This window comes from Harpia harpyja, chromosome 18 (genome assembly GCF_026419915.1).
Source record: "Harpia harpyja isolate bHarHar1 chromosome 18, bHarHar1 primary haplotype, whole genome shotgun sequence".
In the NCBI taxonomy this organism is placed as follows: domain Eukaryota; kingdom Metazoa; phylum Chordata; class Aves; order Accipitriformes; family Accipitridae; genus Harpia; species Harpia harpyja.
This window is the reverse complement of record NC_068957.1, coordinates 16,034,509-16,050,987: the sequence shown is the minus strand read 5'-3', so window position 1 is coordinate 16,050,987 and position 16,479 is coordinate 16,034,509. Positions and strand designations below refer to the sequence as shown.

The 16,479-nt window shown below is 48.7% G+C and overlaps 1 protein-coding gene across 1 annotated transcript; it reads right to left on the bottom strand.

Moving 5' to 3' along the window:
- Positions 1–648: 648 nt before the first annotated feature.
- LOC128153834 (UAP56-interacting factor-like) lies at positions 649–15,088 on the bottom strand. Its single transcript, XM_052813636.1, has 9 exons — positions 14,936–15,088; positions 10,701–10,841; positions 7,215–7,357; positions 5,075–5,205; positions 4,136–4,220; positions 3,661–3,704; positions 3,500–3,574; positions 2,714–2,825; positions 649–1,957 (listed from the first exon to the last, which is right to left on the bottom strand). The coding sequence occupies exons 1-9, from the start codon at positions 15,015–15,017 to the stop codon at positions 1,862–1,864; spliced, it is 909 nt and encodes a 302-aa protein (XP_052669596.1). The 5' UTR covers positions 15,018–15,088; the 3' UTR covers positions 649–1,861.
- Between the last annotated feature and the right edge of the window lie 1,391 nt (positions 15,089–16,479).

Below are 16,479 nucleotides of genomic sequence, written 5' to 3'. Positions count from 1 at the left end.
TAAGGTACAGATTGCTGAAAAACGTTTATTTGGAGCATAGTATCAGGGCATGCTCTGAACACTGAGGGGATGCTGCACACTCAGCTGTTCTTTCAGGCTCCATCCCTTTGCAAGCTGGTTTAAGAAGCGATCAGGTTTTCTTAGCAAGTCTACCATCTTTTGTCAATATTTACAGTGGAGGCGCAACTGAAATCAGGGATACTGCCATTTGTGACAGTGTTTCTTGTTCATCTGCCGTAACATCCAGATTATTTGCATGAAGCGGTGATGTCTTCTCCCAAGTTCATTAACCTGGAAGTCAGTTTGCATTCGTTTTCATTTGGACATACGCAGAGCCAGGTTTGCTCTGATAATTTTGCTGATAATGTTAAAGGCAAAAGAGATCACAGCAAAGATTTTACACAATACCTGCTGAAAACCTCCCACTGCTTTGGCTGTGCTTTGGGGCCAGCTTTGTGAGCCGCAAACTGCCTGTGTGGCCAGGCCACTGCCCCACTGCCTGGGGGTGGGCACTGACAGGGACCACGGCCTCCCCCAAAGCACCAAGGCAGCAGCCCATGCAGCCATGCGTACTGTGCCCCGCAGTGCCATGCTGCGAGGCTGAACTTGCACCAAAAGCCTGTTGAAGGAAGGGAAATAAACAGAGGCGACATTTGACAAGTTAGTCTTTTATTCAGTGCATTGGACTCGTACATCAGCACATCAACTAACAACATTTCACACATTCCTGTAAAACCAACGTCGAGTCCAGTCTCTTGTTAAAGATGCTCAGTGTAAAATGTAAAGCAGTCTATCAAATATTTACTTTAATAAGTATAGCTTGGAGCCCAGTAACAGGCTGTGTCCAGCACTTTCGGCGCTGGGTTACAGCAGTGGGTGGAGAATGGATCAGTGACTCACGGTTGGTGCAGGGCTTCATTAACAAATGTCTAGACCCACCTCATTAACATCTCAGCCAATGTTCATCAGACTGCTGTGGAGCCTGGCCTCTCTCCTGCAGCTGCTAGTTCAATTATGCCAGTGCTTTGAGCATGGGTGGAGCTGTACCTATGAAATCCCTAATGCAGCACTGGAAAACCTGATTTGGGCTGGGGCAGCCTGTCTGTGCTCCGCACCGAGGACAGTCACTCCAGAGGCATGGCACGGCACATCTCACCCCATCCCTGCAACTGGGCCAGCAGCAGCAGTCAGAACAGCACGGCAAACCAAAGAGAAATGCAAGGTGCTCAGGCCTGACTATTGGGGCAGAGCGAGACATTTTCAGGATGGAGGGGTCTTACACTGCAAACCTCCGGGCAGGGATGCCTGCACACACAACAAATGGGGCAATTAGATGGATGCTAGGGAACATGGGCAGTTGGAGCATCCCCACTGGTGCTACTGCTGGGGCACGTCCCTCAGCCCCACACATGCTCCTCTTCCCGCTCTGTCTCCCACGCAGGCAGGCACAGTGTCCTCAACCCTTTCCCACCCATGGGACAACACAGGGAAGGCTCGTCGGGTATGGCTTGGAGATGGTCCCCCCTCCCTCTTGCAGGAGTCACCCCAGGCAGCACAGGGTGCCCTGGCAGGGGGACAGGGCTGGTGCCAGCCCCACGGCTCCCCTGCAGAGCACTCCCAGCAAATCCATCTTCGCTCGTCCCCCTCCACCACCCTGCTCATGTCCCACCTGCCCTGTGCTCTGGCCCCAATTCTCATCCTGCCTCATCCCTGCCCTCAATCGCTCATTCATTCTGCGTGTAAGGAAAGAGACGGCACATTGCCAAATTAGCTATCTCAGAGGAAATCTATCGAGTTTTATTGAGCTGCCCGTTACAGGGCCTGGACTGTTATGGGCAGTCCCTGTGACGAGCATGCGGTGCTAAGGCATGGTGACTGTCCGGCCGGCGCTCCTGGCTGCTGTAAAGCGCCTCTTATTCCTCAGACCAGAGAATCTCTCATCCAGCGTCAGGCTGGTCTGCAGGGGAAAGGGAGAGCGAGTCAGTCCCACGTCTTGTGGCAAAGCATGGCCAAACTTGTAGCGGGGTATTGATTAGAGCCCATCAGTCAGGACGGTGCTTCACAGCCAGTTAGTCAATTAAACCACTCAGCACACGGAGACAAGGAGCTCGACAGACTGTGTGTGGCTGGAAAACCTCCAAGCAGCACCCAGCCCCAAGACACTGGGCATCCTCGGCAAGAACAGGAACAAGCAGATGGCATCTGAGCACAAGGCATCAAGTAAAACCAAACCGTCCAGACAAGAAACGCCGGCAATGAAGAAGGTGGAGCAGGATTTCTGACCTGCCTCGGGGCTCTTGGACCATACTTCAGCATAAAACAAGGCACCAAGAAGGTCACCAAAGCAAAGAGAGAGCAAAGCCCAGAAGTGCTGTGTGTCTCTGAGGAGTGGGGAGCACCGACAGTGAAACGGTCCCCCCCGGCCAGGACCACTCACAAGCAGCACCTCCCCGCTCCGAGAAAGCACATGGACAGGCCAAGAAGGGCCAAGAGAGTGGGGAAAACTGGGCTGAGTCTGTAGTTGCAGAACAGTCTTCTCAGGTGCTTTCAGTGTTGTGAGCAACCTAGCCAACACGGTTACGGGACTTTCCTCCCGGGTTATGCTAGATAAACCCAACTGGCAGCCCCAAAAACCTGAGCGTGATGTTAACAGCTTAGCGGCAGGGCTGCTGCAGGGTGCAAGGTGCTGCCTGTCCTGTCGACAATCCTCTACCTGGTTGGCCATCGCGCGGAAGTTGAATCTCAGCAGCACTCCCTTGGGCTGGGGCTTGGCCACCCGCGGCGGGGGCCTCTGGCTTCGCAGGAACGGGCGCTTGGATCCGGGCCTGGGGAAAGCACAGATCTGAAGTCACTCAGGATGCTAAGGCAGCTCGCTTCCTATCATCTGCAAACCAGCAAGGAGTAAAGGAGACACCCGCATGCCCCATACATCCCATGGCATGTCTCACGGCAGCCTGGGAGAGTCTGAAGGGTGCCAGGAGAGCTGCCATGCAGGCAGAGTTCCAGCACTGGGGACTGTGTCACATCAAGGCTATCATGGGGTGCTCTCTGCACCCAGGACATGCCAAATGCCCTCACCCACCCTTCTTTCTACCCCTGGGTGGGTGCCGGGTCCGGCAGCTGCACCGGCTCAGCCCAGGGGTGAAGCTGCCCCCTCCCAGCGTCTGTGCTCCTCTGACACAGCGAGCATGCGGTGTCCCTTCGGGGCGCGCGGCATTTCCCCCACGACACCTCACAGGGAGCACAGCCAGCCTGCCACCTCCCACACGCTGCTGGCGCTTCCATTTCTCCTTACTCTGGATAGCAAACAAGCCGCATGGTAATTACCGTCTCCTTTCAGATATGCCGGGAAGGGAACGAGACATCATTTGCTAACCATTTTGGGCCTGAACCATTCATTGCACACTCTAATAGAAGAAGCGAAGCTGCAATAATGCTAAAAGGATTTGCAATGGCTTTTGTAGGGCTCCCATCCTAACAAATCACCTCATTTACTTACGCGCCGGTCTGGCCCGCCTGGGGATTAGCCACAGAAACCGTCAGAACTGCTCCGGGGCTGGGTTTCACTTGCCACCTGCCGAGACAGGGAGATGTATCCAGCTTCAATTCGAGCATGAAAGAGCACGTCATGTTTGCAGCATGCCTTTGTTCACCAATTACCTTCTCATCCTTGGTGGTTTCCCTTCTCCATTAGCATCCATCTGCTGTGAAATATATTTAAAAAAAATGACTTAAAGAATTAGCTCTCAGAAACAATGATTCCTTTTCCAGTATTTCATTTGGTATATCTGAATAGCACTTTCTTTGCATGTTGTCAAGAAATTCGCTAATTTTGGGTTTCCTGCTGGCACAGTGATCTGTATTGGGTGGCTTTACTTTGCCCTGCTTGTGCTGCTGTATAAGCTGCAAGGTTTACTTTTATCACCTGCCCAGGTTTTATTTTCCAGGTGTCAGAATATTAAGCTGCATTAAAAATTGCCTGTCCTGCAAATACTTTCCTAGGAATACATTCATTGTTCAAGTCATCCATCTCTCCCAGTTACTTTTGGAAGCAAAGATACAACTGGGCAAAGGCTGGTAAAACTGAAGGCTTGTCACCATCAGCAGGTTGCAGAAAAAAAGTCTCGATACTGACCCCTCTCTGAAAGTTGGCTTTGGAGAACCGCTGCTGCATCCGCTTCTGCTGGAAGGCTGGTCCCCTGTTTAGCAGGAAAGGCCTGCTGATAAAGGAGGAGAGAGAAAAGGACATAGGTGAATATGATGCCAGGTCTCTCCTAAAGTTTAATGCTGAAATACCTAACCCAGCGTGGTATTAAAAAGCAGTATGAGAAGCAAGTGAGGCTGTGTGTTACCAAGTTCAGCCCAACAAGTTTTTCTGCCAGCAAAGGATTTCAGAGGAACTCGTTTTTCTGCTCAAATGAAACAACAGCTTGTGTTTGTTCTGAACTCTGCTTGTTAAAAAAAAAAAAATCATGGAAGAAAAACGTAGAAAAAAATTTGGACAGAAGGGACCTCTGGAGGTCATTCAGTCCCTGCTCTACTCAAAGCAGAGAAAGACGGCATTGCAACGGAGCTTCCTTTTGAGCTCGGAGAACACAAGGACCACAATGAGACAGGCAGCAAGACTGTGCCCAGTACGCGGCAGCCTGCCTTCGTCACAGCTCCTGGGGTGCAGCGTCTGCTCCTGCAGCCCTTCACCAGGACAGACTCCCTCTCCCTGCCTATCCCTTACGGCTGGAGTCTGTATTCCCTGCCTTTATGAAAATAAATGCTATTTCACCCTTCAAAAGTTTTTCCCTAAGTGACAGAGGAGAAGTTTAATAAAAAGACAAAGGTCACATTTTCCGTGCTTTCTAAAATAAAATGACAGATCTAATACCTGAATTATGAACTTTCAGCACGAGGTTATTTTATTTCCAGGTGCTTTCCTAACATACCCAAGGGTATTTTTCTCATGTTGCACGAACAGACGGCTGTAGCCACTCCCAGCTGGCGCAGACCAAGAGCAGAGCCCCAGGAGCTGCACAAGGAATCGCTGAAAACCAAAGAAGCCCACAGTCACCAAAGATTTTACCTTCTCCCCGGGGCGTTGGTGCTGGCAGCAGCTGCTCTAAATCTCTTGGGGCCTGGGGGTGGCCGTCGCCGTCCCTCTGGCTGCCTGCTGCTGCTGCTGCTTTTGGTGAAAGCATCGTTGTTCTTGTTGCCCTGAAAGAGCAGCGAGAGCTCAGCAGTTGCCACCCGTGCCGCAATCTCAGCGCACAAAGAGGGAGTGAGCACGAGTGACAGCACACAACCGCCCTTCCCTCCACTGACTGCCGCTGCCTGAAAAGCCGGTGCATTTATTTGGCATTTTCTATGGCTCTGTCTAGGAGGAAATCCAGCCTGCTCATAACTGCAGGTGGCAATTGCTGACACTGCAGAGGTTCCCTCGCTGCTCTTGGACGCGTCCAGCACCACTTGCAATTGCTTCAAAGGGGGCTCAGCCCCGCGCTGTGTGCTCTGCATTCCCCCTATTCTCATTCCCAACTGTTTTTCCTTTGCAGCTTCTGCAGTCTTGCAACAGAACAACCCTGCTCTGCAAGTGCTTTTTTTCCTCCTTTGATATTTTCATGATGGGACACTGATTCCTCGCTATATCTATTAAAACCTGGTCTCTTCCATCGTCTTTTGTATCTATGGCAGAAATATTTCTACCCAGCAGTGTTGCTGTAGTCTCAACGTTTGGACTTCGTATACAGTGTTGTCAACAATCAGTATGTGTGTCTTGGTTCCTGGGCATGAAACTACAAGTACCAGGAAGAATATTTCATTCTAATAGTGCAGAAATACCCCAAAAAATTAATCCATGGAGTGCAAATGTCGCACAAGCCTAGCATTATAGCTTTGCTCAGGTTTCGTTTCGGTCATTGACTCTTTCTTGTTTGGACACGTACGTTGCCCAGTCCAAGCCCTGAAGCATGAAGCACATCAGAAGACCCCTCAGCAGCGTAGGTCCTCCTGCAGTTACTTATACAAATTGCCACAGACTTTTATTTCTGTGGGACAACCACCATCACTGTTACTACCCACTAACTGAGATGTATTTCCACATTCTTCCCACTTGGTTTATTTCTGCAAAATGGAAGCTACTGTAGAATTATGCCTCCTAGCAACTGCTTATTACTTTCTGCTAATACCCAGCCACACTCAATATCTGAGTCATCGCAGTCTTTATTTTCAGGAATAACCACACTCCATGCACATGCATGCTTAGTTTAGGGCTCTCTTATTTATACCCACAGGACACAGCCATTAAATCTGCCATCATGTTTGCCACTTCGGTGTTTTTTTAAAAGCTTACTGAGCATACGTGACCTCCTAATTGAGTGGATTTCCATCAGTGAGGATAAAAACAACCCCCTCTCACAGAGGACTATCTACCCGCCTGATTTCCACCTTCTACACCAAGCCAGTTTAATGTTAGTGACACTCAGAAGAAAGCTGTAAGAATTACTTTAATGGTGAACATGTACCTTCCTTCCGATCTCTTGAGTCTTAAAAATAACTCAAAACCCAAATGAAAATATTTCAATCTTTTTTTTTTAAAGTGTTTTTGAGCAGAGATAAGACCTAAACATTTAAACTTGAAAAAGGGAAAGCCATGGATGAAAAAAATGCATTTTACACTGAAGCACGTAGGCGATCTGACCCATGGCTGTCACAGTACTGGGAATCAGTGTCTCTGGGGGGGATAACAACTTGCTAGTCAAAAATATGTCTCTAAACCAAAGCCACCTGAAGTCAACAACAGTCTGTCCTTTGACTTTACTGAACCTTGGTAAATGCTCTGGGTAGAGGACAAAAAATGGTGAATCTTAACATACCTCCTCTAAACGATAATAGTAAGATGAGATGACATGGAATTTGTTTTTATGGAAATATTTTAAAATCTTTTAAGAACACATTTTTAAAAAATCTTGTTTGTAAAACCCATGGGAACTGATTCAGTAAAATTATGCCAAGTCATAAGCTTATAAAACCAACTGGAAAATTGCTATTTTATATGCATATGTGTCTGTACTCACCTATGCCTGCAAATGCTACGCACAGGCATATAAAAGATGGTGCCTGTAAATTTTTTATGTAGATTGTTCTTTGGGGTGATCCAGGATCATAAAATCCAGCAGATTTCTACATGACATTTGGGAACAGCTGTACCTTCCTTACCGCCCTACCTCTTGAGCCGATGCCTGGCGATTTAAAGGGCTCACTCCATTTAATGCAGCAGCTGGTCTTCTCCTGGGACCGGGCACAGTATTCCTGAACTGCCTCCGATTGTATTGTTGTTGTCCAAACCCTCTTCTAAAACGGTTAGGTCCTACAAAAATAAACTCTTATTTTAGCATCCTTAAAACCTCAATTTATTATTATAGTTTTGCAAATTAATTACAAGGTTAACTTAATATGATATAGGAGTATCTACATAACTAGTGATGCAAGAATCACATCAATTTATTCCAGAAAAGTAATTTTGCAGAATATTAAATAATTTATCTTTCCAATGTCTCATTAACATTCTTATTATATGTAGGACTGACAAACACATTATTTGATTTGAAAGAATATAGAAGAGAAAAGCCTTCCACAATTCTGATTCCTAATAAAGGCAGGAACACTCACATCAGGAAACCTGTCAATCTGTTGTCAGAGCTCACGTTGCTATGAGTTAACTGTGAAATGGAAAAAGCCTTTTGATACAGATACGCAAGTGACTCAAGCATCCAGAAGCCAACGCCACAACAGCCTGGAATAGCTCTGAGTGCCCACATTATAGCACTTGATAAGTGAAGACTGGACCATAATTTTTTTTATATATATATGGGGTTTCTTTCAGCTTGACATATCCTTACTGCATATATTGAAGGGGGCACCTTCTGCTGCTGTTTTACATAACTGCACAGTACATACACACCAACAGCTCATCTTGCATTTAATGTTTTCCCCTAAGCCTGTTTATGATTTTGAGGTGTGCTGAAGTGTCGAGCGAGAGGAAAGCACTCCATCAGATGGAGGCATAGTGTATTGAAGCCTAATTACTCCACATGATAAACTTCTGTAGTCATAACGAAGTAGACATTTTCTGAGTCGCTATACCAGTGAAACGTACACACATACTCAGAGGGGTGTATAAATCAGGCATAAAGCAGTGCACGGCAGAGGGCAGCAAGACTGCAATTAAACTCTGGACCATACAGCAGAACCTCACTGATACCAACCACAGAGCAGTTAGATGCATGTATTGATCCTATACCATCGATTCCTACACCACGGCAATTTATAATGACTTGGAGCAATTAGAAATGAAGTGTTCTGAGGCAGCGGTGACATTGCTGTCAGAGGCCACCACCACAGCGATTAATGAAGGCTCCAGCCCCAGGGTGTAACACCGGTTGGCGCCAGTGTGGGCTGGTTACACTGGAATACAAGTGAAGACGATTTGAGCTGCTCTGGCTCTAAAACAAAAGGGCACCAGGGCACGTCCGTGGGAAGCACCTCCCAAACAGCACCTCGGGGTTGCTTCGCTCCCTACGGCCGGAGGTGCTGGTTGGGAACACTCACAAAAATGCAATACTATTCACAGGCTTTGTGGGGCCAGTTGTTATTTTCTTTACAAACAATGCCCTCTCACCACAGAAGCGCAGGTGTGTAAATGTTCCTCTCCAAACACTTGCATTTTGGCAATCCGTGTCTTTTTGACCAGATGTGGTCTCGCTGTGTTTAACGGCCCTTTCTTCCCTCCTGGTTCTGTCCCCACAGTTTGTTTTTCTCTTTCTTGTTCCCTTCAATGCCCACCCTGGGCTTGCCCCTCTCTCTTGCCCGTTTGCCAGACTGCTCTCCTGCAGGCCACCAAGCCTTGCAACATAGCTCTGCTGCACCCTGGAGAGGGCATCTCCTCTGCGGCAAGACAGACTGAGCTCAGCTGCCTTTCCTGGTACTTCATCGGTGCAACGGGAGGGACTGATGCAAAAGGCAGCCCTGACTAGAAAATCATGCCCCTGTCAGTCAGTTTGCATTAGAGAGCCTCTGCTCAGCAGTGCACTCAGGCACGCCTCAGCCGGTGTAAATAACTAATGCCGGAGCCATCAGCCTCCGAGGGGTACCGCGTGTACACCAGCTGGGGACCAAGGCCTCGGTCCGTCATGTGTATCCTGAAGTGTGACACATGGGAGGCTCCATCTCTGCAAAAACTCTGGCAGATATTTAGTAATGAAAGAACATTTGAATAAAACCCCACAGCACCAGCAGCCGGGGAAGACCCCCACCGTGTTTGGGTGCACGCTCGGAGCCTGGTGCTGAGCACACCTGCATTGGTCAAGAGGCACCTCTGCCCAGCAAGTCCAGTCTGGCGAGAAGCCCCGATGTCTGACAGACTCTTTTTCCAAGGATATTTGAAATTCAAATTTCTTGTCATTAAAAATCATCTTTCCCCCACTGGGGAGATGGTTTAAGCCATATTGCAGGAGGGATAACAGCACTTAGCTTGCACGAATTCTCTTGCTGGTTTAATCAGCATAATACCCTTCTCTAGCCTCTGTCATTACAGTGCTGGGCTGTTCTGATCGTCATTTTGATAATGGTTATCACGTCTCAGTCCAGAAGGGACTGCATTTCAGCCCCTGAAGAATTATGGGCTAAATTCCCAGTCGTGCTGAGCTTCCCAAAATTGCTACTGACATCAGCACCACACAGCATGGTGGGTCTCTGCACTTGGCAGGGCTGAATTCAGACTCAGTTAAAACCTATGAAATACTAAGACTAGCAGAAATAATTCTATAAATGAACAGAAAAGTTCTCCTTTCTAAGGAATAGCTAAAAAAATATTTTGTTTGATTTATTTGACTCTGCATGCAGTAGTCACTTGAGTGTGGAAGAATATCAAAGCCTGTGTTTTTGACAGAAAAATCAATTTGCAAAAGGCAATTATCATCATTCCGTTTTGAACTGGAATGATTCTCGGTAAGGCAATATGTGGTGGAGACCAAGAACATGAGAGTGGGAGGCAGACCGGAGACAAGCAGGATTGCTCCTAGCAATCCCACTGGCCTGATGTGCCATTGGCACTCCAAGGCAAGACTGCAACGACATTGCTGCAAAATGTCACTAAAATCTTCAATGAAGTGATTTAGCAGTAGTTAAAAAAAAAGCAAAATTTTGATAGTGATGGCATTTCATGCAGCAGGTCACTTTTTGGTTTTGTAGGTAAAAGCTAGTAGAACCAAACATAGATTAGTGTGAGATCAGTCAGTAGTATAAAAAAACTCATCATAAAAATAGCATGGTTGGCAAAAGAGACAAATTAGCTCCAATAACTGAGCTATCAATGACAGTTACTGAAGGGGTAATTTAAGTGTGTTCTGGGAAAAAGAGGATTAGGAAGAGGCATAATTAAAATATGCAAAGCCAAAAGGGAATAGAGACTAGATATTAAGTCACTTTGAATTAGTAATTCATGAGAGGGTGGAAGGGAGAGAAATGGATGAATTTATGCTCTGAAAGGGCCCTGATATTCCATTGTTGCAGACAGAAAAGCTATTCAGAGCCCGAGTACATCTTATACGCACACAGGAATTAGACAGGAGAAGGATTTAAGAGCTGTATTTTGTTACACAAATGTGTTTTCCAGCTTGGCAGGCCTCCACCGTCCCAAGGCGCTCACCTACCTTGCAAATTCCTCTGCATCCAGGCGCGGAAACGGGGTCCATACCCGTATGCCGAATTCCTGTTCTTGACCTGCTGCCTTCGCCCGTCCCCTGCAGCGCTGGCATCTGTTTGCTCTTTCCTGTGGCGTTTTATGATATCATCTAGATTGAAATGGCAAAGGGGAAACCCATAAAACCTGCACTTTCTACCAACAGTGATTCCCACTTTCAGTGCTTGCAATTGTCTGCAGTAAAAATGGAGCTTGCGGTTCTGTAAGCTACGCTGGCTGAACAATAAAAGACTAAGCTTAGCTCAGAAAGTATAGGATCAATTTACTCGGCTCCTGCGGGCTGGAGATTAGAGTGCAGCAAATTATTTAAAAATGTGCTACCATCCAGCACGTATCCACCATGTGCAGGACAGAGATTTCAGACTCACGTCCCACCGAGCGATCCGATCCTGCAGATTTCCCACAAGCATAAGGGAATATGTTTTTGCAGGGGCACTGGGAGCTCAGTGCTGGGCAAAGAACATTTTTTGAGAAGGTCTGACTTGGAAGGCTGCGGGATAGGTGGTCAAAGGGGGGAGAATGGGCAGAAGCACCCATGGGTGCACCCATGCTGTGACGGCTGCTCCAAGGCGCTCCCCCTGCCACGCACGGGACATGGGCGCTGCCCCGTGCAGAGGACGTGTCCCTGATGTATAAACAACACAAATGCTGTTCAAGTGTCATGCAAACACAAGTGGTATGAATGTTCCCCTAGCCCCTAAATTTGTAAAGGGGAGAACTGAAGCTTGGTGCAGTAAAGGCTGCGATGTGAGGGCTGCGGGGAAGGAATCTCACTTGTACAGAGTGACTGTCAAGAAAGGTGACATCATGGTCTGCAAACACTCATGGCTCACCAGGCGGTTGCAGGACGGTTTCCTTTCAAGTCCCATCTCCTGGAGTCAGCTACCTGCATGTCTTTCCTCAGTGCTTTAAAAAAACAAAGCAAGTTTCTAGCCCTTGGTGGTACGAGATGAAGCTTGAAGCCATAAACCTTTATGGCTCAAAAACCAGTAAGCAAATAGATGCAACATGCACAATGAATATCACCAGTACTTTGTATTTTAAGTTCCACAGTCTTCAGGACCTAACTCTTGATTTTCTGACTATCTGGGGTAGATGCTCCTGCTTAATTACTCAATATAGCTAACCTAGAAACAGCTGGATAAGGATGTGTCAACCACAGAGCAAGAACCTCGTAGCTTCTGCCATTGTCTGGTGAAGCAGAGAGGGAGAATATCCCAAATACAAGAGGACTGTGCGGGGGATGCCTGCTCTCCCCTGCAAAACTTGGGTTGTCCCGTATAGACCTGTCTACACCGCACCAAGGGAACCAGCTCCTCGTGCTTCACATTGAACACATCGATTTGATTTCCACGCTTGCCCCACTGCCAGCAGCAGTAAGATATTTTGGGAACCCTGCACAGCTCTCTACAGACAGGAGGGAGGGCAACCAGCCCGCTCCTGTGCTGCTGCAGTATGAGCACTGGGACCAGGCACAGCTGCCTCTCGCCTCTGAATCCCAATCGCCACCCCACCAGGTTTTATACCCCAAAAGGGGTATAAAACAGCCTGAACGCAGCAAAACTGACCCGGGATGTGCTGCCAATGTCCCTGGACTCCCCTCACCCAAACTTATTAGGCAGCTCTGAAAATGTACTCTACTGAGCTCTTCCATGAACTATGACATGTTTCTCGCATTCTTTGCAAGACACCATCCAAATGCAGTTCCCAAGGCGCAGAGCTTGTATGAAACAACCAATTACTTTCCCTGTGATTTAGACACTTTTGGTTTAAAACTATATTAGTAGCACTGAGAAGATCACACAAAATTTCTCCCAAGGACATTTTGCCACTGGGCTTCACCAGTTCGGACCCAGCCAAGCATCCTGGGTGCTTCCCTAGGCACTGCTGCTGTAACCAGCTGCACACCCCCTGAGCTGCGCTAAACTGCTGTGTTCTACGAGAGAGGACAGAGAGAGCACAAGGGACACACCACTTGCAGTATCCAGAGTATACCTGACAGGGTTTTGAAAGCTTATGCCCAACCTCAACAAGAGTTTTTAACTCTTTAAAAGATGGCACTGGAAGCTGAGGTATCTGGACCATGAACAAACTACTTTTAGATGTAGAGCTCTATAAAGAAACAGCTCAAAGCCCCCCAGTTCTCAATGAGTTTGTCTGAATTCAAGGGGATCTTCTTAATTCAAGCTGTTCTGATGAAGAGGAAAGGCAAAGGCAAAGGGACACCTCCTCATTAATTTGTATTTTCCAACAATTTCTTCTTTTAACCTCAAACCTTCCAGAAAATATTCAGCAAGTAATAAAGCTATACCTGTTAAGCCTCAAGCAGAATGTTTTAACATTCCTTTAACAAATCAGTGAGGAAAGAAGTGTCCAAATCAGCCCTTTTCTCAGGCAGTGGCTACTCCAGCACCTTAATGAATCGCTGGAGTGAAAGCACAGAAGTGCCATTAGCTTTCAATGGGTGATTATCACAAACAGCACATCATACCTCCAGCGCTTGTCACTTGTCATTTTCTATCAAGAAACTCCTGTGTCCAAATTAATACAAAGCCCAGGGAAAACAAACAAAAGCAGAGGTAAGAATAGGCTGCGTGACTGCTTTTGTGATTTCTCTATCAAGTCTGCCAGGAAGAGAGCACACTGGGAGACGCTGGGCGATATTCTTGGTATGAATGCGCTGATGTTCTCAGCTAAGTGCGCCTTTGGGACATGTGCTATTTGGGGCAGAGGCTGCTTTGAAGCGTATCGACAGCATCCCTGCTTGCTCTGCGTGGAGGTGGATGCAGGCATCCAAGGGTGGGCTATCTACAGTGCGAGGAAGAGCTTGCTGGGAACGGAGAGGAGATGAATGCTCAGGTGTCTGGTCTATCACCATTCAGTGTCTTTTTTTGTTTGGGTACAAGTTGTCTTTTGCACCCATAAATATGATGGGGTTAACAAAGCAATGTAATGGAGTACTACGTAAGGCTGGAAGGGATCCTGAGAGGTCATTTAAGGTACCCCTATGCCCTCAAGACAGAATTAGATCTATCAGGGCGGCTTTAGAGTAACTCCTGCAGTTTCCTGTGACTGCTAACTCAAGTAAGGCCCAACGTATCTGGAAGCACAGAAACAAGCACCTGACACTGAAAGCATCCGTTCTTCACCAAGGTTCTTGTTTTCCACTTCTCTCTTCTGCCCCGAGTAAGGTGTATTCTGGATTGAATATGGAGGTGGACCACAGGAGGTCTGACCGGGGGAAGCACCAAGGGAGAGCAAAAGCAAAGGGAGTATTGCACATCAGCAAACAGAAAAAGGGTGTGCAACACCATGGGGAAAAAACTAAATGAAAAATTAGGGACGCACTATTGCTGTAAATCCTCATAGCACCATTAAAATAAAGGTGCATCAGCCAAGGGATCTGTTTGAATTTGCAGTGGAAAATGTTCTGCTATTCCTGAGAAGTGGCTCACTGCTGGGAAGAAATGACACAAGATTTTGGTTAGGAAGCTGACCCAATAATAAAACGTGCTAGTGGACTTTCCTTCCACAGCAGAGATGTCAACCCCGACCCGATAATCCACCAAGATCTATCGTCCAAGTGTCGGAGTCCAAGCCTTCGGAGTTCATAAAAGGGCAGTTGTTTATGCACAGTTCACATATCCAGTGCCAGAGGAATGGCGAGCATCACGAGCAAGCTGCTATAAATAGCCTGCACACCCGAGGACATGTCTCATATCTTTATTTCAATAGAGGGCTCGTTTACGTAAGCCTCTCCCAACCCGCAGCGCTTGATACTCTGCCCTCTGAAGTTACGGGGTGCTGCCAGCAAAGCACAGAGATGGGTCTGAAGCCGTGATTCTCTCCCACCACCCCCGGCTATTTCGTCGCCTTTTCCTGCCCGGTCCCCTTCCACCGCAACCGGGTGCAGGCCGACCGGTGGGCACCGGCACTGCGGGGCCACACCACGCTCCTCTGCCCGACTCTACCCACCCCGCCACGACGCGTATGAGCACAAACCAGACCCCCGGGCCCGGCCGGGGGTACGGAGCCCCGCGCCAGGACCGGCCCGGGGGGCGCACGGAGCCCCGGGCCGGGCCGGGCCGGGCCGGGCCGGGCCGGGCCGGCCCCCTCCCCCCCCCCCCGAGCGCCCTCGGGCCGGCCCCGCCGCCCGGGCAGGGACCCTCGCCCCGCCGGACCTACCCAGGGACATGTCAATCTCCTCGGCTCCCGGCTGCGGCCCCGCCGCGGGGCCCGGCCCCGGCTGCGGCCCCGCCGCCTCCATGGGCTCCGAGCGCGCACTGCCGCCGCCGCCGCCCCGCGCCGCCCAGTGCGCCTGCCCGGAATGTGCCGGCACCCGCCGGCGGCACCCCGCGGCGGCACCGCCACCGGCACCCCGCCCCGGCACCCCCCCCGCCAGCCCTGCCCGGCACCCCCCCGCCAGCACCCTGCCCTCTGTGCCCGGACGCCCCCTCTCCCCGCAAGCTCCCCGTCCGGCCCCACCGCCCCCCGGCATCCCCCCCAAACTCGCTCCGCAAGCACCCCCTCCAGCCCCCCCACTCTCCAGCCAGCTCTGCCCTCTGCGCCCCGGGGCACTCTCTCTTCGCTCAGCCCTGCCCCTCCGCCCTCGCAGCCTCCCCACTTATTCGGGGGACCCTTTCCCTCAGCACTCCCCCTCTAGCTCTCTGCTAAGCACTATTCCCCAGCCTCTGAGCCAACACTCTTCCTCTTCTCCTCCCCGAATCCTCCTCCTCTGGGGTTTATGCCAGGAGCAGGTATGTCTTAAAACCCCATCAGTCATTTCTGAGCGATGTAAAAGAAGGAATAACTTTGCCTCATTTTGAAGACTAGAAAAACAAGGTAGCTTTACAAACGGAGGCACTCTTGCTTGTATTCAGGCGCGAAGTCTGTCTGTAGTTGTGAGATTCTTGAGGAGGAAGCATCCGTTTGGGATCGGTCTTTCAGCACCATCCCGATCACTCGCAGAAGTCAGGTTCTTCAGGGGATCTTTCAGTCTCTGTGTCACACGGGCTGTGGCACTGGTGCTATTCTGCAGTTTGAATACAAAATGTGAGCTAAACCATCTTCCTCTACTTCTGATGCCAGATGAAAAAAAACCCCACCAAACAAAGCAAACAAAATGGAAGAGAAGAACTGGGAGAACAATCACTCCTCTTCCAAAGGGCTACCGTGCATTAGGTGAATAGCACGTTTTTTCTAAAGTTTCTATATAATAACTGCTCTGACATGATCTTCCACATCACATGCATAATAAAGGTCACATAAACTCAGAACAAAGTCTGCATGTTCTGTATTTTCAAGACCGTTTCTCGTGTTTTCAAGACAGTTTCTTTTTCACGGCTTGCACTTCAAATGGGAGAGAAATTTCTACACGCAAATAAATGAGGGCAAAGATTGCCTCCTGGTATGTGTATAGCTCTTAGCAAGATCAAGTGCTTCTGAAAGTGTTGGTTTAGGGAACTGTTCTTTCATGAAAGAAAAGAGCAGAACAGTGTTGAGAGAGCAACAAATAACTTTAGCTGTCTTTTGCAATGACACTGCAGGATGATCATTAAAGCATTTTAATGTGAAATGTTAGGAACTAAGGTCATGATACCCCGTTTGCAATTTTCTGTGATATCCAAGGTGTCCTGGGGGTGCTGCTGCTCTTTGGGGAGCCCTGGCTCTAATGCCCCCCTATTCCAAGAGCTTTCCTTCAAAAGGAATCATTAAAATTTCCCAGCAAT

Bases quoted from the DNA above. Each gene is read 5' to 3' on its own strand.
- LOC128153834 (XM_052813636.1), bottom strand. From the start codon at position 15,017: ATGGAGGCGGCGGGGCCGCAGCCGGGGCCGGGCCCCGCGGCGGGGCCG. The intron at 7,358-10,700 runs GTAGGTGAGCGC...TTATTTTTGTAG, and splicing joins GATGCAGAGGAATTTGCAAG to GACCTAACCGTTTTAGAAGA. The intron at 3,575-3,660 runs GTAATTGGTGAA...CTGTCTCGGCAG, and splicing joins AAACCACCAAGGATGAGAAG to GTGGCAAGTGAAACCCAGCC.